The sequence below is a fragment of the Myiozetetes cayanensis genome, unplaced genomic scaffold, assembly GCF_022539395.1.
Source record: "Myiozetetes cayanensis isolate MyiCay16 unplaced genomic scaffold, myiCay2020 scf6-25, whole genome shotgun sequence".
In the NCBI taxonomy this organism is placed as follows: Eukaryota; Metazoa; Chordata; class Aves; order Passeriformes; family Tyrannidae; genus Myiozetetes; species Myiozetetes cayanensis.
The window spans coordinates 3946201-3967452 of NW_026087853.1; the positions used below are offsets into that span (position 1 = coordinate 3946201).

Here is a 21252-nt window from a genome sequence, read left to right on the forward strand (position 1 = left end):
TTCCCTGGCTGGATGCTACCTGGAGGTGACTGGTGCATCTTGTTTTACAGCAGTGATGATTGTTGGCTACTGCCTGAATTTCTGCAGCTTCACAGTAGCTGCTTTGGAGTTCAAGAGCTGTTCACTAGAAGAGCTCCTTATTTCCTCATTCCTTTCTTATGCTGAGTTTTTAGAGGCATTAGAGCATGTTGACTTTAATGGGAAGAAAACATCCTGTCATGAGATTGTCTGGGACATTAAAATGGAACAACCTCCCCACACTTTGCTTTATTTTTGGTTATAACAGTTCAGTCACTGCAGAGGTATTATATTTGCAGTGTACAATGTTTGGTCAGTGATTTTAAGTGTCAGTATAACACAGTATGGTAAACCTGTTTGGTTTTTTTTAAGGAAGATAGTAGATTTTCTAGCTGCTAAATATGTAGATTTTTCTTTTTCTCACTGACTTCTGATGCTAATATTTCTCTTAGATACAGTATTATGACTACATGAGCATCTTCTAATCACTGCTGTGTTTACCTCCAGCAAAACATGCACTCGAGCTCCCTGATTTACAGCTGTGACAATGCTATCTAACCCATGATGTTAAGAGCTCTGGAAAATCAGAGCATTCAACTACTGCAGTGACATAAATGATTATAAGTAATTACATGGCACAGGAGGCCTACGGAAGATCAGGGAATTAAACCTGGGTTCTCTTGTATTGCAGGATAAGGCCATAATAGCTTTAATAACTGGATTATCCCCTCACTAAAAGTTCTGGCCTCTAGCCTTGAAGAGGACTAGTGAGAATTCACTGAGCCTTGAAGGATACAAAGCTCTGAAATGAAAATCAAATTCTTCTGCTAGGAAGATACAATTAGGTGTAGGTGCTTAAAGATGCTTTACAAATGGATGTATCAAAGTTTAGAAAGCATTTGATCTGTTTGCCTTCCTGAAGAGCGTAATTTTAAGCAAGGATAATAGGTTTTAGGGCCCATTTCACAGATGCTGTTACCTTGTTTTGCTTTCGTTTTTCGTAATTGTGCTTCACCAACTTCCCCCCACCAGAAACCACATGATTTCTGAAGGTTGCACCCTGTTCATCTTTGCAGTTTCCTGATAATAACAAAACTACGTCCTTAGGACCTCATTTGCGTCACGGGGTATTCCTGGAAGGTTTTTGAGCACTGGTACCAAGGAAAACAAAACCAACCCCAGTGCCCTGGGACTTTGTATAGAATTGAAAGCAGAAACATTTGTGCTCTAGAAAAGTAAGGTTTTATCTGTTTCCTTTTTAATGTTTGGGGTTTTTTTGTCCTTGATATTTTCCCTCAGGAGCTGGGGAGACAGTAGGACAGAGGTAAATCAGTGTAAGTCAGCAGGATTTCACTGGAGTCAGTATTCCCAGAGGAGGAAAGTAGGACATCTCATTTGTGTATCCTGCCCTGTATGAATGTGTCACTGGGGAATTCAGGTAGCAATACTTCAAGCCAGGAGGAGAGGATTCAAACTGAGTCTCCTCTGCTTGTGTGAGCAACTCAAACTGGCCATGGGTTTGCTCATGGGAGTAAAAAAGTGCAGAAAAACAGAATTGCTGCTGAATGGATTCAGACCAGTCCAGCTTATTCTAGACTTACGTTTTGCATTGATTATTGATTCCTAAAGGAAAAAGGTTTCTCCATAGCTTTACCTGAATGCATTACCTGAATGCACTCACAAGGAGTTTATGCCAGAGGAGCTGGCATAACCAGGAACCTTGTGATAAACTAGTGGGAAGTTACAACTGTTTGTACAACTGAGTTTGTGTGTGTAAAATAAATTCTTTAAAATACTCTCTGCCATCAGCTGACAAAGTAATCACCAGTGTCTGATGATGGAAAAACGGTGAAAGAGAAACTACATGAGCACACAGAGAGCAGAGACAGCTGCACGAAATCTCCTATGGTGAGAGTGCAGCTAGAGATTGCTTTGTTACAGCATGTCAATATTCTAAATTTGTTAACTGTCACTAGCAAAAAGTGCTGGAGCAGAGAGGGGAGCTTTCCAGGCAGCCAGAGGCTTTGGGATTCAACTGAGTGAACTGCAAAATGAAATACAATCCTCTTGCTTCCCATAAGCGGGGTGGTATTTTGGCAGCGTGTTTCACTCGCCTCATGTATGGCTTTCTCAGATGCAATTCAATCCCGCTGCCTTGCTCACAGTCAGCTTAGCTGGAGGGGAGAATGGAGGGACACAGTGAAAATCAGGTCTCAAAAGTCGATGGCGTAATGGGAAGCAAATTCACAGGGAAAGCTGCAGGGATTTTCCTTCCCAAGTCTGGTTTCGGATGAGGAGAGAAGGGCTAAGCCTATTGAGTCGCTCCATGGACTGATGATCTGAAGTAGCCACGGTTGGCCCAAAGGCTTGGAAATTTGGATGAGCAATTGCAGCTTAGATGTTTTCACCCTCAGAGCCTGGTAACAGCAGGGACTGGAAAGCAGCATCTCCCCAGGGAAATGTTAGCATTGCTCTGCCTTCTGCACCCTAGATTTCTGAATTCCTGTCACAGCTGAGTTTGCTGAAGCACAGGGTGACTCTTGGCATTTGTACGCTAACCTCCAGTCCTAATGAGCGCTCTGAAACACTTCTGGCCTAGTTAAAATGCCCCTTCCAAAAGTGAGGCTTTGGCAACCTTGCCTGTATCTGTGTATTTTGAGGACACAAATGAGACTAAAGCCTGTCCTTCCTCCAGCTGGTTGAAAATGTGCATTTTGAGGAAAACACTACTGGAGTTAAGAGGCAGAAGTGGTTATGTCCCCCTCCAAGTGTTTTTTTGTATGAAAAATAAACACCAGGCAAGAAAAGAGGAAGATGCAGGGGAAATTGGCTGTGGTTTTAGCAGGCTCTGCTCTCAGCCAGCACAGGTGGAACAGCATAGGGGAGTCCAAATTCTGATGGATTAGTGTGAAGAGTGAGAGGGATGGAAAGGTGAAGGAGCTTAGCTGAGAGCAAGCACGACATGTATCTGAGAGAAAAATTGCATCACCAATACAGTGCCAAGGATGCAAGAGAAGAAGTTGATCTGTTTTTCTAGGGAACGGTAACCTGGAAGTGACGCTGACTCAGAAGGCAAATGGTCTGGTTGAGTGAACTCCTTCCTGCTTTGTGTCACTGAGTTCACTTCCCCTGCACCAGATAACCTCTAAACTTTGTTCTTGCAGATTTGTGTAAAATCCCTTTTGCACTGCCAGGTCAACATAAGGTCAGTGTCTGGGAACTGGTGCTTCGGACTCAGCTGCAGCAGTTTTGATGCTCTGTGAGTCAGCAGGAGCCAGGTCCTGCTTTGATAGCCTGCGTTTCATGGGCTTGTTTGTGGCTGTCGGAACACAAGGTGGGGGAGTTGGCATTTCCTACCTGTATCCACATACATACACAGAAATAAGTTCAGTGGCTGTTAGGAAAGTGTTTGTGTGCATGTTAGGGTTTTCTTCCCTAAAGTTGCAGCTGATACGAGGTGAGGAAAAACTAAATTTGAAGGGTACCTTCCTCTGTCCCTCCTTCTGGTGAAAAGGAGCAGTGTTTCCCATTGTTTCTCAGGAATTCTAGGGGATGATAAAGTGAGATAATTTTTTTTTTTTTTTTTTTAATTGTTGTGTGTGAGACCTGAATCCAGGCCTTCCTGGGGAGCAGTTATCATTCCACAGAAATAATGAGGAAGTTCTAATGTCCCATATGGTCAGTGCACAGGGCAGTCCAGTCTGACTGGATGCAGGGTAACATCTCCAGCAGAGCCTTTGGAGACTCAGGCTGTGCAGGCACTTACCATAGTGGGCCGAGAAGAAAGAAGATGGGAGAGATCACAGAGTGGGGTGTGTTGGGCTGGAAGGGACATTAAAGATCACCCAGTTCCAACCCCCTGCCATGGTCAGGGACATCTTGCACTAGACCAGGCTGCTCAAAGTCCCATCCAACCTGGCCTTGAACACTTGCAGGGATGAGTCATCCACAGCTTCTCTGGGCATCCCGTGGCAGTGCCTCACCACCCCACAGTCAAGAATTTCTTCCTTGTATCTAATCCATATCTCTCCTCTTTTAGTTTAAAGCTGTTCCCCTTGTACTATCACTATCTCCCTGTGTAAGAAGTCCCTATCCCTCTTTTTCATAAGCTCCCTTTAAGGGCTGGAAGGCCACATACAGATAGAGAAAAGAAATTAGGGAAATTCTGTCCAGGGCTTGCTGAAGGAGAGAAAGCAAAGCAAGCACTGGGCTGTGCTACAGGAGCAGTAAACTACCCACCCTAAGGGGATGCCACCATGAGTGCCCAAACCCTCGTCAGAAAGGTTTTGTGGATGGTGAGAGCTCTGTGCTGAGCCAGACTGGCTCCCACCACTATAGGCAGCTTGAAAATGCCATTAATGAGGAGAGGAGGCAAAGGTATGGAATTCATGCAGCAGAAAGACTTGGAGGCAGATTTTTTAACATAATCAAAGCAAACAGTTTGCTGTGACAGAGGAGTGGATGGGAAAGGGCTGTTTTCAGACTGCTGGCAAGGACATCTAAGTTCAGCAGAGGTGTGGATGATCCAAGCTGCCTACTCGCTGCAGCTGCTCAGCCGTGACATCAGCACACAGGGTGAGGTCTTCTGGACTTTGGAGATGTTTATTCTCTCCATACTCTGCAGTCGCTTGGGGTTGAACACCCCTGGGCCCTGGGAGGTCACAAGTAGCCGTCATCAGCTCAGATACCATGATGGGAGTCTGCATCCTGCCTCAACACATCACTCAGGATACCTGGACTGTGCTTCACTTGACACATTCAAGCGCAGTCCATATGTGCTTGCCACTGCCTTCGTGCCTGGCCTTTTCTCTAAGTCCCGGGCACTCAGTTTGGCCACATGTGAACCAGACCAAACCCCCGTGTTTGTGCTTCCCAGACCTCTCCTGAGCACTTCTGAGGTGTGAGAAGAGGCAGCCAGATGCTGGTGGTGCAGGGTTGCCTGCATTTCTCTTTCATCACTCTGCACAAGGTGCGTGCCTCTCCTTCACACTTGCGTCCTACAGATCTGGGGCGGGTTCTTTCCTTCCAAGAGACAGAAAAAGGCAGATAATCTGTTTCATATGCACTGCTGGAATAGCATATGAGCATAGAATGAACTTGTTTCTGAATGAACCAGATGCTGGGAGTATTTTTTAGACAAAGCTTAAAAGGAAAAGAAGCAACACAATGATGGACCCACTAAAATCAAAGAGGGAGCTAGATGAGCTCATTACTTTGTCATCAGAGCTGAAGAGCCTACTAACAAAGGCAGATAGATATTAAAAGTGCCTTCAAATATGCCAATAAATTACTCTCCTTGGCATCTCTTCAGAGTTGGCAGTCCCCACTTGATTAAGCTTTGGCTTTCAGAGTGAGGCTGATATTTAAATCTCCCTGTGAAGCTCTATGCTGGATCTGTGTACACATTTTTCCTTTATTTTGCTTTTCAGAAATGCTTTCATCTTGCATTTCCTCGTTGGCTCCACAGCCACTGCTGCAAAAGCAGGACTGTTGTTTCCCAGCTGGGAAGCAGTTCTTCAGTTTTAAATGATCTCTTGTCCAGACCATTTCTGCCATAAACACACACCGTGGTGAGGTGTCAGAGCTGTGCCCCACCACAGGCTGCCTTCTTACCTCTTTTGCCTGAGCTTGCACATCCATCTCTGTAACATGCTGTCTCTTTCCCTCCTAATTCTCAAACAGCAGCTTTCCCCAGTGATTTTAATCACTTCTCTTGATTGATCAAACCTCTTTCTCAAGTGCTTCTCCTGCCCACAGTAATAGTCCCATGCTTCTGAATAATTCACTGTGAAAGAAAACTAAAGCCATCTGTATATAGCTTGCCAAGGCCAAATTCATCCTGAAATAGTCATTAAGTCTTTCACCTTTCCCTTTTCCAACAGGCTCAAATTAGCTTCTCATTAAAGCCTGCAGCATGCAAGCTCAGATTTACTTCAAAAGAAGCTCCTAACCCGGCCTATTGTAATGTCAATTGTGACTCATCCTCCTCTTTCCTGCCAGGAATGGGGAAAAAAGTGAAGGAGCATTCATTGTGCCAACATTGTCTTCCCCATCCTTTTCTTCCTTCTTACTCCTGGGTGCTTAAGGGAGGAGCAGTTCCTCTGTCTGAGCCTAAGACTTGTGGACCAGGCTCCCTTCTCATCTCTGCCACAGTTAAAGAGTGATATTATAGACCCTCAAAAGTGGCTTGGTGAAGTCCATTAAAACCCAATCTCAAGGATTCCCTTGAGAGCGTGGGTCCAACCTGGGGGTGAGAATGCTGAATGATAGGACCAGCAATAGCTGTGTAGGACCAGCAATAGCTGTGCAGCCCCTGGTGGAGGGGGCTGGTCCATCTAACTGGGAGGTCTCCACACCACTATAGGAGTAACAAATCTCCCACTGTCCGAGCTATTCAGGGCTTTAGGTCTTACTCTTCCCTCCAGCTTTGAACTTTCTGACATGCTGTGTCTTTTCAGGAACTTTAAAATTAAAAGAATTGAAATATAACCAGGACTACAAAAAAAAAAAAAAAAAAAAAAAAAAAAGCTCCTTTGAAGTATTTTCCTGGCTTTTTTAAATTTAATTGGCCATTGCAGGTTTGTCCAGGGCACTTTAGTCCCCTTTGTACTTGACCCTATGTAAATAGACCACCCAGGGTTGTGTAACAGATTCCCAGTTCCTCTTGACAGGACTATCAGAAAAGGATTAATTGTTTGCCCATGCAACCCAAGGGAGGTTTTACTTCTGCTTAAAATGAGAGCAGGATCATGTCCCCAGTCTGTTAATAAGCGTGATGCTCATTCTCCCTCCGTGTTTGTGTTACTCTGATTGATGTATTGATTTAGTAATGGACCTGCATATCCCTTGTTGTACCTATAGTCCAACTGGGGTAATTGAAAACCAGCAGCCAGAGTCAGATGCTGTGTGAGCAGCCCCTGCAGCTGGTGACCCACGTGGGAACTGGGGGCGACTCCTCAGTTCTGAAAACACAGCTTACTGGTGTGACATCTTGACCCAAACCTGTGTCAAACATTCCACATATCTAGTGACTGAAGTTAGTTTCTGCTTATTGTTATTTATTACAAGAGTACCGAAGGCAGAAATGTCAAAAATCACTAGCTGTCATTAGGGGCCAATGCATTTGATATTTGTGCCCTTTTTATTCTGCATTAACGTTGATGAGTGGAGAGAGCCAGGAAAACAGGTAGATTTCAGCACAGCAAGGAAGTTTGAAGCTATTCAGAGAACATTTAATTTCCATATTTCAGACCAGGTTCTCTCCTGGTGATAGTCAGCAAAATTACATCAGTTTACGCCACTGGGAGATTTGGAGCCAGATGTGTCTGCCCCATGTGTGAGTTGCTCTGTCCACCTCGGTTTATTTTGCTAGTGTCTTGCTCAGCACTGTTTGCAATACAGTTAATCCTTTTTGTTTCATCGAGCAGCCATTTCTGCACTAGGGGAAAGCGAGATCAAATTTATCTGCTTAATATCCACTGCACTGACATTTTGTCCTTCTTGCCTGGGGCTGGAACATTAGACATGTGACTGCTGTCCTGCTTATTGTTAGGGTCTTCTGGCTTTTAGGAGCTGGGCTGAAGACTTATTTTTACCTCCTTTCCCCTCCCTTTTTATCTGGGAAAGGAGATAACAGATATTTCACACTCTGTCTCTTCTTCCTCCCCCCACCCAGCTCCTCCTTAAAATGCTTTCAGGGCAGTCTTGTACTTCTGAACCCTGGCACTGCCCTCGCTGGACCTTTTCTGTGCTGAAGGATTTCACCTGCTCCCAGTTTTGTGTAGCCAGGACTGCAGCGTGGGGGTAGGAGCACCCTGTGGGGTCACATTCTGGCTCAGCACCATGATGAATTGCACTGGTACAAATCAGGGCTTTCAGCAATCGATCCCTCTGTGTGCAGTGCAGGAGCCTCTAATGGCTGCAGTCAGAGCAAATCCCCGGAGAAAAAACAGAGGTGGCATTCGAGAGAGCCACGATGACTCCAAGTCCTATTCTCAGCAGCACAGTCCTCACTGAAGGTCAGTAGGATTCAGGCTTCCAAGTGCCTGGCTCACACCCACAACCCAGCACTGGCTGAGCTGCCCTAAGTACAAGGACTTGCACGGGAGAGCTCTCTGACCACCCTGCTCCCAGGGCTGACACCATTCAGTGGAACTGGGCTGTGCTGCCTCCCTCGCCCCCTGTAACCCACTTGTGTGTCCAAGCCCTGGATTGCTCTTGCATGGGGAGGTGAGGCATCTCCCTGGCAGGACTGGGATGGATGGTGATGGGAGCCTTGGCCAAGAGAGCAAGAGACAAGACTGGCTCAAAACGAGCAGCTTTTTATTTAAAAAAATAATTAAAAAAAAAAAAAAAAGAGAGAGAAAAAATTATAAACTCCTGGCTTTAGAACCATCTTTCTTCTCCTTTGTTTGAAGACTAATGACACCTCATACTGTGGGTTTGTTTGCCTTACATAATAGGCAGCCAAACTGTTTTCAGCAACTGCAGCATTCAGTGGAGAGATTCAAGGAGGGAAGCCTTAATTAGAGTAATTGCTCTATTTATATAATGATTCCCTTTTGTCTGAGATCAAATGGATCTTTGAGAAATCTTATTTCCTTTCGAGTTAATTTCTGCCCTGTTAGTTTAGCTCATGAATCTTAATGAAGACGAGCACCTTGGGTATCTCCAGATCTCCCCGCTCTCCCTCATTACTAGAGGAGAGACTGTGGGGCATTAATCTCCTGTGCTGCTGCTGATCTTTACTTTGGTAGCAACACGGGAGAAACACCAACAGGCAAGTGTTAAAATCATGAACAGGGAAATCATCCTTTCCTTTAGCAGTTTGGAGCTGACTATTGCATTGGCACAATCTGAATAGGGGTCCTCTGAGGCAGGTGGTGTGACGGAGAGGAGTGAGACTGAGGTACTGCCATCGTGCCTGTGACAGGCTGCCCTTGGGCTCCTGGCAAAATAAAGGGATGAATTTTCCTGGCTCTCTGTTGGGAGCACAGGCTTTTCTCTTACAGGGCAAATACAACAGAGTACCGATGAGGAACTGGTGTGCCTAAAATGTTCTTTAATACAAGAAAGAATGATTTCTTCCTTGTCCAGAGGGCTGACAACGTGAAGGGAATGGCTGAGCATAAGGTTTCCTGAAGTGCAGTACTTCTGTGACAGGATCTGGGCTCGTTAATGTTTTCCTAAAACGTGATGCAATTTCACGTCATCTGTCACTGTGGTATTACTCATGAAATTAATTGCCCTGATGCAAATAGCACATACATCAGTTACGTTAAAACCAATCAGGGATTCCAGTATTGAGAAAGGGAACTTGTAATTCAAGGAAATTAATGCTCTTGGAAACATCTGGTTTGTGCAAACATCCCTTCAGTGACACCCAGGCCTTTAGACAGATTTGCAGACTCAGCCCCTCGAGACAGAAGTTGCAACGCTGCATATGAGTAGCACTGGAAAGGAAAAATGCAGCCTTGCCCAGCAGATTGAGAGTCTTGGAGCCTTTCCCAGCGTGGTCCAAGCCATGGGTGAAGGGGGAAGACCAGCACAGATCCCTGCTCTCCCTCACCTGCTCACAGGCTGAGCTCCCGGGGCTGACACAGATTTTTCCCCGTGGTTGGCACTGCTATGGCTGCACTTTTTCCATGTAACTTCACAGGCCCTCTGTAAACCAATCCCCAGCTTTTAATTTCTTGTCATGGCTTGCTGCACTTTCTTTCAGTAAAGTTTTACAAATGATCTCGTGAAGTCATGCTTTGGCTCATGCCAGCTGCTGGTTTTGGCTGCGATGCTGCTGGGAGGGTTAGCTGAGGTCAGCGAGAGCCTTGCTTGAGTTTTCTGCTCAGCAGACTGGTGTAGCCCAAAGGATCCCAATCTGAAGATGCTCCCAAGAGGCTCTTTACTCTGGGAATGGGATAATTTCCCATGGCTGGATGTGATCACACAGCAAGGGCTTGACAGCCTGGTTCAGGTTTAAGCTTGATAGTTGGTTTGCTATTGGTTTTGCTTGGAGGCATCTTGGATTTGGGTGATTACATGTTTCTTTTTGCTCAGGAACGTCTCTGATTTGCCCTGTTGTTGTTACTGTTAAAATTTTTTCACTGTGTTTCTTCACTGAGCTCCATGTGCCAGAGGTTGAGATTCATGCTGGATTCATGGTTACTGTGCAAAATTAGAGATACTGGGTAAACATTGGGAGGTGACATTTGCCATGAAAACCTTTCTGCTGAACATCTCTCATCACCTGCAAAAACACTGCAGGGTTGTCCTTGGAAGGACATTTAGGGCTAAACAGCCTGTGAAGCAACAGTCAAACTCTGACCTTCCTGTGGATGCCAGGAATAGCCAACACTTTGTAAGACATTTTCTGGCTGTTTCTGAACGCAGCCGAAGGAATCATGGGGAAGATGAGCTACACTTCTGAAAACCTTTCCCCTGTCTGTGTGTCTGTGAGGTCTGGGCATGCAGCTTTACCCCTCCTGCTGCACAAGTGCCTCTTACAATAGCTCAGGACAGGGGGATGGGCTCCAGCTACTTGTTTCAGAGATGAAGGCTGAGCTCATGATTAAGTTCTTCAGAAATCTCGAGTTAGAAGTGCCATCAGACAGCAGAGGCAGCATGAGACAGGGCTGTCAGATGCAGCCCTATTGCAGTAGAGAAATGTCAGTACTGCCTAAGGCAGAGAGGGAGAATTCATGGGCTTTTGAGCCTTTGAGAGGTCATTGGAGCCTTTTGTTTTTTCCTGAGTTCTAAACAACACAAACTGGAACTTTTTCCATTTCTATATCAGTGCAATAATTTCTGGTGAATTCAAATGATGTTGAAGAGGGTTAGTTGTTCAAAATCTTCCTTTTTCATTTTATATACCTCTTGCAGTAAGGCAGGTGAAAGGAGAACTGCTCCAGTGCAGAGCATCAGTGCTGTCTCTGTTGGAGACATCATTTGCACTCCTGTTTTTCAGTCCAACTGCGAAATAAAGATTGGACTCTCTTCTCAGAGAAGAGACCCCTTTCACCAGGCTGTAATGGACCTGCCACTCCGAAATTCACCAGGAAATTTTGCATAAGGGAGGAGCAGCAATGGCCAATCTCTTGTTTTCCATCACAGCCCCTGGTTGCAGAGATGTGTATCCATCCACACGTGAGTGACCTGCCAGGGTGCTGCAGCTGCCCAGAGTGCAGGACTGTGTTTCACCCACCACGTGATGCTGTTCAAAGGCAACGTTTTCAGTTCCAGTTCCCATGTGTAGGTGCAGTAGCAGGGTCTCAGCACAGTGTACAGTGCATTTATCAGGGCTGTAGGTTAATGATAAGAGACCAACGGTGCTTTGAAATGGTATCAGAGAATCACAGAATGGTTTGGGTTGGAAGGGACCTTAAAGACCATTCCAACCCCCCAGTATGGGCAGGAACACCTTCCACTAGGTCAGGTTGTCCCATCCCCCATCCAACCTGGCCTTGAACACTTCCAGGGGTGGGGCATCCACAGTTTCTCTGGAATATCTGTTCCATATACCTGTTCCATACCCTTGTGCTTCACAGCCCTGTTTTTACAGAGCCAGAGAGGCAGCAGCACTGAGCTCCTGCCTGGCAGAGGAAGGGGGAGCTTGATTGGGTGTTCCATAGGTCAGCTCCTTCCTGTCAGAGGTAAGCAATAACTGAGAGGGTTTTTTGGCAACCTGGTATCGCTTTCAGCAGCCAACCAGGGGAACATGTTGCAGCAGTGAGTGAATTTGAGTCCTTTGCTCTCCTCCTGCCTCCTTTGGGCACCCGTTGTGGGGTAAGATGATGCCTAGAGTTTCCCAGCTGAGGTTTCGCAATCTCTGGGTCCAGTACACAAACCAGAGCTGGCCAGTCAAATTTGGACAATCATTTTGTTTTGAATGTTGTTTTACTTTTTCAGAGCTCAAAACAGCCCACCTCAAGGCATGGCCTTTGCCTAATCCTCATTGTCCTAGCAGGAAGGGTGTTTTAAGCAGCCAGGAATGCATTTATGTTGGCTCTTGAGTTGTTGCATTGGATGCCTTCGCTTGGTGCAGTTTTGGCATCATGTGGAATAAATCAAGCAAATAGAAATGTAAACACACTTTTATATCCCAGGTCTCTGAACTGGTCTGGGAATGGGCAGTCGGGTTCAGGTTTTGGTCTTATATGGCTGGACACGAATGGGAGCCCAAGCAAAGTGTATTGCCAGTCCTTTTCAGAGATTATTTGCTTTCATGATTATTTTTTTCCCTCTCCACATTTAGCAGAAGGTTCCTGGTGTAATGCAGGCGGCAGTAGGGCGGGAGCCAGGAGACATTTGACTTATTCCCAGCTCTTTTCTCCATTTCTTTCTTGTCTTTTTGGACCGTTTTGGTCCGTACCACTCCCAGCACCAGCAAGCTCTGATCTTGTTTGCACTTTCTAGGTGTTCCAGCAATGCAAATAAGACTTAGTGAGGTGCAGATATCAATCTGTGGGGACAGAGGAGATGGGCAGGGAATTTTTAGAGAAAGACAGGGCTGCCAGGAGGTTTCTGGCCTGTTTTGCAAACCAAAGAAGTCTAGTTCAAAGCTTGCAAAGGCTTGTCTGAACCAGGTCTCTGAGAGATTTTGGCTTGACCTATTTCTTGTTTGGAAACCAAGCTGTGTCTGGGAATCAGTATCCCACAGAAATTTTGGGGCAGTCTCTTGGGAGCCCCATTCTTGGGCTTTGTTTCCCATTCTTGGGAAACAAATTGTGTTGGGGTTCTGCTGGTAGAAAGGAGAAGAACAGGCTGAAATGGCTGGGGAGACACAGAAGTTCTGCTTGTCCTTGGGCCTGACCCTGGACATGCTGCATCACTGAGGGCTGAAGAGTCCAGGGAAGCATGGGAAGAGCCCAGCTGTGGAAAGCCACGGGTGCTTTGCTCCTCATGCAGTCCTGGTGACTCCTCTTATAAATCTGGGTGCACTCTGCAGCTCTTTCTACTGATGTTTTAGGTGGAATACTGGAAAAAGGTTCTACTGTAGGGAATCCTGTGGCAGCAGATGTCCTTGAAGGGCTCAGGAGGTCAGGCTGGATCTGTGGGGTTTGTGCTGATGCCAGCAGAGTTTGGGGTCCTGCAAGGTCTCAGCTGCAGATGCCCCATCTGCTTTGGCTCTGAAGCTCCCTCAGAATGGGGTATTGGGGAGAATTCTGTAAATCAGGCAGTTGTTTTTCTCCTCCCTGTCTTCTTTCTAGGTAGGGAATGACTAGACCTTTTATCCACTCGTCCTAGGAGAATTTGTACCTTGTGAAAAGCTCCTGCAGTCAGAATGAAGCTGGTCTCTCACTGCACCTCCCCTTCTTTTCATTTCCCCATTGCTGAGATGCAGCAGACTTGGCCATTCCTGAAACAGTGACCGATTGTCTGGTTTGGCTGGTTCAGCTATTTGCTAAACATAATGCTCTTTCATCTTCCAGGAAATCGTCTGGACACCTCCACCGGAGTGGAGCTTGCTTTATGCTCCTGTTTCAATAGGCAAATAAAAGCAGCCATTTTCCCAGTTTAAACATAACCTGGTTTCTCTAGTGAATTGGAAGTGTTCGAAGGAAGGGGAAAGATTGTTTATTACTGAATTTTTAAGAACTATAATCCTAAATTAACAAGCCAACCAGACTCTTTTCCTTCCTGGGGAAAGGATTCTCCTCCTCTCCTGTAAGAAATATGTACAGGACTCACACTTCATCATTCTCACTGGGACCTGAAGGGCTCCCGCTGGGGCCCTCTTGCACCGTCTGCGTGATGTACAGCTTTCCTCATTGCTCCCTGGCAAGTCAGGGCACTTTGGCTGAGGTTTGAGATTTCTTTTCACTGGTAGCAGAATAAAAATGTTACATAATTAAACCCTCTGTTAGTGTTTCACCAGAGAGAGAGGAGATGATCACCTGCCTGCTCTCATCTTCTCAGGGTCGGGGGAGCTCTAAAAGCCAGCGCCTTGCCCATTTTCCTCTGTTTCCTGAGGTGACAGGAAGGAAAGCATAGGCATCTGGCAGTGCTTCAGCAGGCTGAGATTTAGGAAAAAGGCATAGCTCAGGACTGATTCCAGGCCAAAGCCTGGCTGGCTGATGAGCAGCATTTGAGAGTGAGCTCGTAGTCCTGAGAAATTAATACAGAAACAAATAACGACCAAACCCGCTGGGCAACATTTGTAAATGTTGCTAATGATGCAATTCAACTTTCTTTTCTTATTGTGGTAATCAAGGATTTCACTAAAAGAAAAAGGGCCAAGGAGAAATACACCCCGACTTCTTCCCCTGGAGACTGAGTCAAGTTCCTTGCATGTGGTTCCAGCACAGCGACAGCTGAGAAGTCTGGCCAGCAACTGGGTTCAACAGGAAAGCTGAGGACAAGCTTTTGTGCAGCTGCTAATAGGTCCCTCTCCCGTGGCCGTGCCGGATGGGAGGAAACAAACAGCCCTTTTTGTTTTGCAGTTCATGACCAAGAACCCCACCATGCGCCTGGGCAGCCCCGGGCTGGGCGGCGAGAGCGCGATCCTGCGGCACCCCTACTTCAAGGACCTGGACTGGGACCTGCTGAACCAGCGCCAGATGGAGCCACCATTCAGGCCCCGAATTGTAAGTGGCAAGGAGGGGTGGGGGAAAGGGATTCCTTTCCCCCCCCCTCCCTCTTTTTGGCTCTATATAAGCACATTTATTCCCGTGAGACAGGAAAGGATGGGAAGGAAGGGCAACCTTGACACACAAGGCCTGGCCCAGGAGCAGGGAGGTGAGATCCCTGGTCCTGGCTTGGCTGCTGGTTGGCCACCTGATGTTGTACAGGTTGCTTTTCTGCTCCATGCTGGATTTTCAAAGGCAGCTCAGTGAAAAGGTGCAGGTTTGTAAAAGCAGCTGCAGCAGATTAGGTACCTGACTACCCCTTGCCTTGCCCCAAAGATAAAACAGGGTGAGTAGTCCTTGTCCTGCTCACTCCACCTAACCCTTCACAACGGGGCTGTCTCTCCCTTGTCTCTCTCCGTTTGTTCAGCACCAAGCACAGTGCTCCCTGCTCAGGCCACTCTCATCAGCTGAGTGGTTCAAATGGCAGAGAGGCTGCAAAGGATGTGGTGCTACCCCTTTTCCCAGTAGTGCTACCCAGCCCTAAGGATGCTCTGTGAGAGAAGAGTGGTACTCTCCATGGACAGCCTTTCCAAGATGGTCCCTGTGTGGCTGCCTTGTTGGAATTGTTGCCCGGAGTGGTTTGTCTCATGCTGTGGTCTCTCTACAAGCTCTTAGTGGCAATGGTCCGCCCAGTCCTGCTCCATCATCTTGGGGTGCAGGATCAGGGACTCAGGGGAGGTGTGACAGCTTGACAGCAGACTCCTGAGTTGTTGCTTGACCCGAATCAAAGGCTAAAGGATCCTGCTCAGTCCACCATGAGCTGAACAGGATCTGGGAACATTAGACTTCAATGTCAGTAAATTTTATTGAACTTCAGTGTCAGTAAAACATCTTGCTCTGGACACAGGAAAAACACATGCCTCATGAAAATGTGCCACAAACCCGGTTTGTGTGTGTGCATTCTAAACAGCCCCACTTTGCGGCACACAGGAAGGAATCCAGCACCTGGAGGCGAGCCATTTGTCTTCCCACGGCCCAGTAATTCATCACTGTGCAAGTTTAATGGCTGGCACTTGGAGGAGCCTCCTCCCACCTCCTCCCCAAAACCCAGCTGAGATGCTCTGCAGATAAGGAGGGACTGTGTGGAGTCATAACACAGCTGATAACTGCTTCAAATGTCTGGGTCTGTGCTGCCATTTGAGAGAAGGGACTGATTTATGTGCCCTGCCCTGCCGTGTCTGGGCAGGGAACACCCCAGAGGCACTGTCAGTTAAATCTGAGAGTGGGTTCCTGGTCAGAAACCTGCAGAGGCTCGAAAAGGCTTTGCACTGCTCCCAGTCCAACCCCAGAAAAAGCTCTCAGTCAGCTCAGCCTCCGTTATGTAGGTGATGGTTCAGTGCACTCAGGAGTAAAGGTGCAGAGTGAGGATCAAGCAGATGATACATACTTTTGACAACTCTTTCCTTTGTCTTTTCCATTTGACAGAAATCCAAAGATGATGTGAGCAACTTTGATCCAGATTTTATAAAAGAAGAGCCCATCCTGACTCCCATTGAAGAGGGGATTCTTCCAATGATAAACCAAGATGAATTTAGAAACTTTTCATTCACCAGCCCAGAACTGCAGCAATAGCTATGGCTCTGAAGAAGGATTGCTGAGAGGACTGGGGGGGAAATGAAAAGAAAGCCAAGTTTACCAGTAATTTCATTCTCAAGGAGTAAAAGTGCACTGACTTACACGATACAGCAGCACCACTGTCAATGTTACCTTAATGTGAAATTGAAACCTTCCTGTTTGTAGGACTTACGTGGCTCTTGGATCAAATATTGACAGGGGTGGAATGAATATGATAGTGTAAATAGCTGATGCAGACAGAGCATTGAATGCTGAGCTGGTTGGCTCAGCCTGAATGTCACTCCTTGCCGTGGATTCAAGGAGTCGGCGTGAGCATGAAACAAGTGTCTTGCAGCTCTGAGCCAAATAGACTTGCTACAATTCTGATTGTTTGCAAGACTATTTTGAGGAGTCCCAGCACTGTCCAGCGTTTTGGAGACGTGATCCAACATCCCATGGCCTGACTGAACCAGATGTTCCTACTGACTTTACCTGTTTCTGCAGTATTTATTTCTTTCCGAAGGACAAACGGCTCTCTTTGCCACTGTTTGGGTTCCCATGTGAAATATTTCATTGTGCTGACTTGCAGAAGGAAAAAAACAAATGCCCTGTGCCCCACACAGATTCTTCCAAATCAAAGGGAAGTCATGTGCTCGTAGTGTTTTACTGTTTGTGCGATATGAAAAGTTTTAGTGTTTGCATTCTGTGAAATGCCTTTTTACACCATGCATCTTCAATGCTCCTTTCTTTGCCTCCCAGCTGTTTTCAACTATAATGTAACTTGTAAAACCTTACTGTTTATTTAGGCCCATTCTATTTAATTATGCTATACAGAGCCCCTTTTGTGGGTTTTAGTGCCTCATTAAAATTTTGATCCGAAGTGGTAGCACTTAAATTATTTGTAGCGTTATTGCAATGGGAGCTGCAGAGCTGGCAAACTGCTTGAAAGCAGAGTTGTCAACCAACAGGTAACACAAAAGGACCACTTTTCTCCATTGAGAATGATAAACCTTATCTAAGATACAGGGTGACTTGGTTTGGATTGGATTTAAGGCCTTGTTACTCACAGGGCACTTCTTATCAGTTGTGGCCTCAAGCACAGGCAGACTGAGATGATTTTTTCAGTGCAGGTTGTTGAAACCAGATGCTCTGGGAAACAGATCTGTGCTTTTCCTGCTCTCCTGGAAGCTGGGTGACTTTTCTGTAGCTCCTTGGCACACCTTTGCACTCCCTGATGGGCTTGAAGCTGTATGACAGGTTTATAGCCTCTTCCTTGGGCAGATATGAATTGCTGGAGAAGGAAAAGGATTTCTAACCTGTTGCAAAACTAATGATGTTTATATAGTTCTACTTATGAACTATAACTTGAGAAAAGGGTGAGGTGCAGCAGAGAGAGGCAGTTCTGCACAGACCTGGCACCACTGCAGCTGTGGAGGTGTTGCAGGGGAGCAGAAGCCTTTGACAAGGAAATTAACCCCCATTAGAGCACAGACTCCCCAGTATCTACGTGCTCACCTCCTCTGAAACCAAGTTGGAAATAAGAAATCAAAGCTGAGATCTACATGCAAATGTTACCCCTTCCCAGTCCAGTCCTCTGTACCTGACTAAGTCCATTTTACTTCTACCCCTAAAGCATCACTCAGCTGTCTGACAGGTGGGACACAGGGTCAGTTACCCTTGGACTCTTTGTGCCTTTGTGCTCTTGTGTGTTACCCCAGTTCTCCCTCTTTCCTTCCTGCTTCTCCTCTTTCTTTCCTGCATCTCCTCCTCTAAGCTTCATCCTCTGGTCTCCCTTCCCTTCCATGGGCATCTTGTGGCCACATTGCAGTCCATCCCTTTGCTGGTCTTTAGATACCCAGCTCCTTCAAAGTGGGTCAAGAGAGGAAGGAAAACATGTTAAGTCATGTAAGCAGGAGAAAGAAGAGCAAATATCCAGAAAAATAACCTGAGAACCAGTCGTGCAGGCCACCTTGAATCGTTTTCCCATATAGGAAGAAACAGTACAGGGATGGATGCATTTGCATGAGGGGGCCACTTGTGGTATCTTAATTCCCATATGAATTACGCGTGGTGTTCACCCACCTGGTGCAGACATGACCTCGGGCAACTCCTCGTTCGGTTTCCCACTTGTTTTCCCAGTGTTAGGACTGCAGCAGTGCTTGCTTGGCAAGGGGTAAGTGCAGCAAAGCTGGACACAGAGAGTGGGAGCCCCAAAACTGCCTGTGAATTTTGTGTTGATGGCTTTTCAACTCTCCCACTGTCAAGGATTATGAACAGCCCATCTTGCCCTGGAGATCAGTGCTGGAAAACAGTAAGTGGTGCACCTTTTTTTGCCAGCACGGTGGTATCACCCCAGGTTTTCATTGGTTGTGTTGTTCCTTGGGGCTCTGGAGACCTTAATGGAATCATGTCCTGCTGGAGAAGCTAATGTTGCCTTCAGCATCGAAATGTGATTCCCATCTCCATGGCCCCAGGATCTGAGTATTTACACCACTGAAGAATGTGCAGTAGTCACCTTTGGAGACCCTTATTGGTGTGGGAATTTCGTGTTATGTCATGTCACATCAGTGCCCACCAATCTGTGTCCTAAAAGCTTGGGAAGTGGAAACTAAGTCACCTCTGTAGGTGCTCTGTTGGGATTGTTGAGAACTGTAAATCAGAAGGTTTGTAGATGTCTGGAGGATATAAAATGGTGTCTAAGACAACCCCGGGGAGCAGGAAAAGCTCCTGCTCTGGCCAGCCAGTACCTGCTTTGGCCCAGGGCTTGGCTCAGTGGAGATCAAATGCCAAAGGGAGTTTCTTCCCCAGCTTTACTTTTCATAGATTTCAAGTGGTGTCAGGGTCGCTCCACCCTACCATCAGTCTCACTGCAAACCAAGATCTGTGGATGGGCTTAGAAGCTGAAGGTTCTGCTATATAGGAGTTTTCTTGGTTTTCACAATTTCCCCTGGATCTTCCTTTATAATTTAGGGCATCTCTTCCCCTCCATTGCCCGCCTGGAACTCACATGTCTGCGTAATGATTTGAGCTACTCGAGTCAGCAGATCCTGAGTCAGCCACATTTGGCCAAGATCCCTGAACTCTCTCATACTTTTTATGAGGAGCTGCCGTTTCAATCATGTTTCCTCAGACTCTGTCAGCAGCAGGGATGAAGATCAGCTCAATAAAAAGTGTCTATGCAATAGCTTTGCTTTTGAAAAAGCTGAATTAGTGTTTGCATTGCCATTTAATATGTAAAGATATACTGATTTATTAAAACAAACAAACAAAACAAACAAACAAAAAAAAAACAGGAGAAAAAAAACAGGAATACAAAAAAGAAGGAGTTTTCCATTAGCTACCCTGCCAACTGTTTTGTCTTTGTTGCTTGCCTCAGTGGATGCAAGATGGTTTAGTCTATTAATTTGGTCCTGGCTTTAGAAGTATATTAAGCTGGCAGCCATGGGTTTGTAAGGTTTGAAGCATAAAATGCTTGTATTCGCTCCAGTGTGAAATCTGGCAATTGAGTAAATTGTAATTAGTTCCCTTTGCACTGCTTTTAGTGCCTGCATGAAAAGAGAAGATCCCTTTGATGTCTCTAAATTTGTGTTCTGTGCAATCCTTTCATTTTCAAAGAGGTATGTGAAATTTAGCTATAAAATTCAGTGGCCTACGTCTCCTTCAAGGCCTTTGAAAGTGGATGGTAAGAAGCAGATGGTCTATAATGAATAGATGAAAATCATCCCACATCTACTCAGGCTGGCTGTGCTGCCAAAGACATCATTTTTAATACCGCTGCTTGATAGGCAGTGGAAAAAAAAAGTCTCACAGACTCCAAGTGCCTAAGGGTTTTTAAAGTAAAAAATGCGATTCTGACTGCTGGCTGAGGATGCTTTGAATGCATTCTCAAGGACTGGCACAGGTTCCTCACTCCTTGTGAAGTCCTATATGGTTTGCAGCAGTATTTTCCCTTGGAGCTGTGTGCTCCTCCTGCAGAAGCTGCTCTTTCTCCAGTTGGATTTGAGAGAGGCTCCAGTGGCCGTGGTATGAGGACTCGATTAGCAATGCCCAGAGCCAGGAGCAATGAAGAGGAAAACGTGTCTGGGATCATCTGCTCTGTCCTTTGGCCAGAAAGTAAAGAGCTGCTCACTGCTGCCTGCTCTCCCTTGGTTTGCTCAGCTGCTCAGGCGTGTAGGCAGAAGGTCTCTGCTTCTCCCCAGGGAGACCATTTCACAGCATTTACAACTCTTCCTGCTAAGTAAATGTCCTGATATTTGGAAATGACGTGAATGAGATGAAAATCTGTCTTATCGTGCCATTAGGATTCTCATTGGAAGCTGCAAGTCAGGGTTTGTTTTACTAAATATATACAGGGCTGCCAAACCAAAGCATTCAGAAATGATGAGTCAGGTTGTCTGAAAATCACAGCTCACTCAGGAACCAAGAGCTTTCCAAAATAATAAATGTCAAAGTCCTTTCTTTCTTTCTTTCTTTCTTTTCATTTTTTTTTCATTTTTTTTTAACATCTGTATTATGAATATTTTGGATCCTGACTTGCACTTCTCCACATCAATAGGACCTGGAATGTCACGTAATTATAATTTTATTAGATGAAAGCTGGGGTCTGTGAATTGATGTGAAGCCAGGCATTGGAGCATGGAGGAAAATGCCAAACACCAAGAGATGGGTGATAAAACTGTGAGAGCAGAGGGCATGGGGTTTAAGTATTTTTCCATCTCTTTCTGTTCTTTATGTACAGTCACCACAGTGTGGTCCCTTGCCTCCCTGTCTCAAAACCCACAAAGCAGGACAAGCAGCCCTCAGGAGGCACGGGAGTGAAGAAAGAAGAGGAAGCCTGGGGAGGGCATTTAGGTGCTGTGTAGTGGCTGTGTGTCGGGCTTGTCCAGCAGCATTTCTGGACTCGCGCATCAGGCCTTGCACAAGCCTGTCACCTTTTGCCTCCTGAGGCCCATCCTGCCTTCCCCTGGTCACAGAGCTTGGCATCACCCCTCGGGTTGCCATCATCTGGAAGCGTCCTGCTGATGCAGCCAAGCCTGAAGGAAGAGCAGGAGGTCAAAAA

At 46.2% G+C, this 21252-nt stretch overlaps 1 protein-coding gene across 2 annotated transcripts in view; it reads left to right on the forward strand.

Annotated features, from left to right (window-relative positions):
• PRKCH (protein kinase C eta) overlaps nucleotides 1-17073 on the forward strand; it is a 134163-nt gene extending 117090 nt beyond the window's left edge. For both annotated transcript variants that reach the window (XM_050336255.1, XM_050336256.1), the window contains exons 13-14: nucleotides 14454-14597; nucleotides 16065-17073. In XM_050336255.1, coding sequence (XP_050192212.1) covers nucleotides 14454-14597; nucleotides 16065-16211 — 291 coding nt within the window. In that variant the 3' untranslated portion in view covers nucleotides 16212-17073. The remainder of the gene's footprint in view (nucleotides 1-14453; nucleotides 14598-16064) is intronic.
• The last annotated feature ends 4179 nt before the right edge of the window (nucleotides 17074-21252 follow it).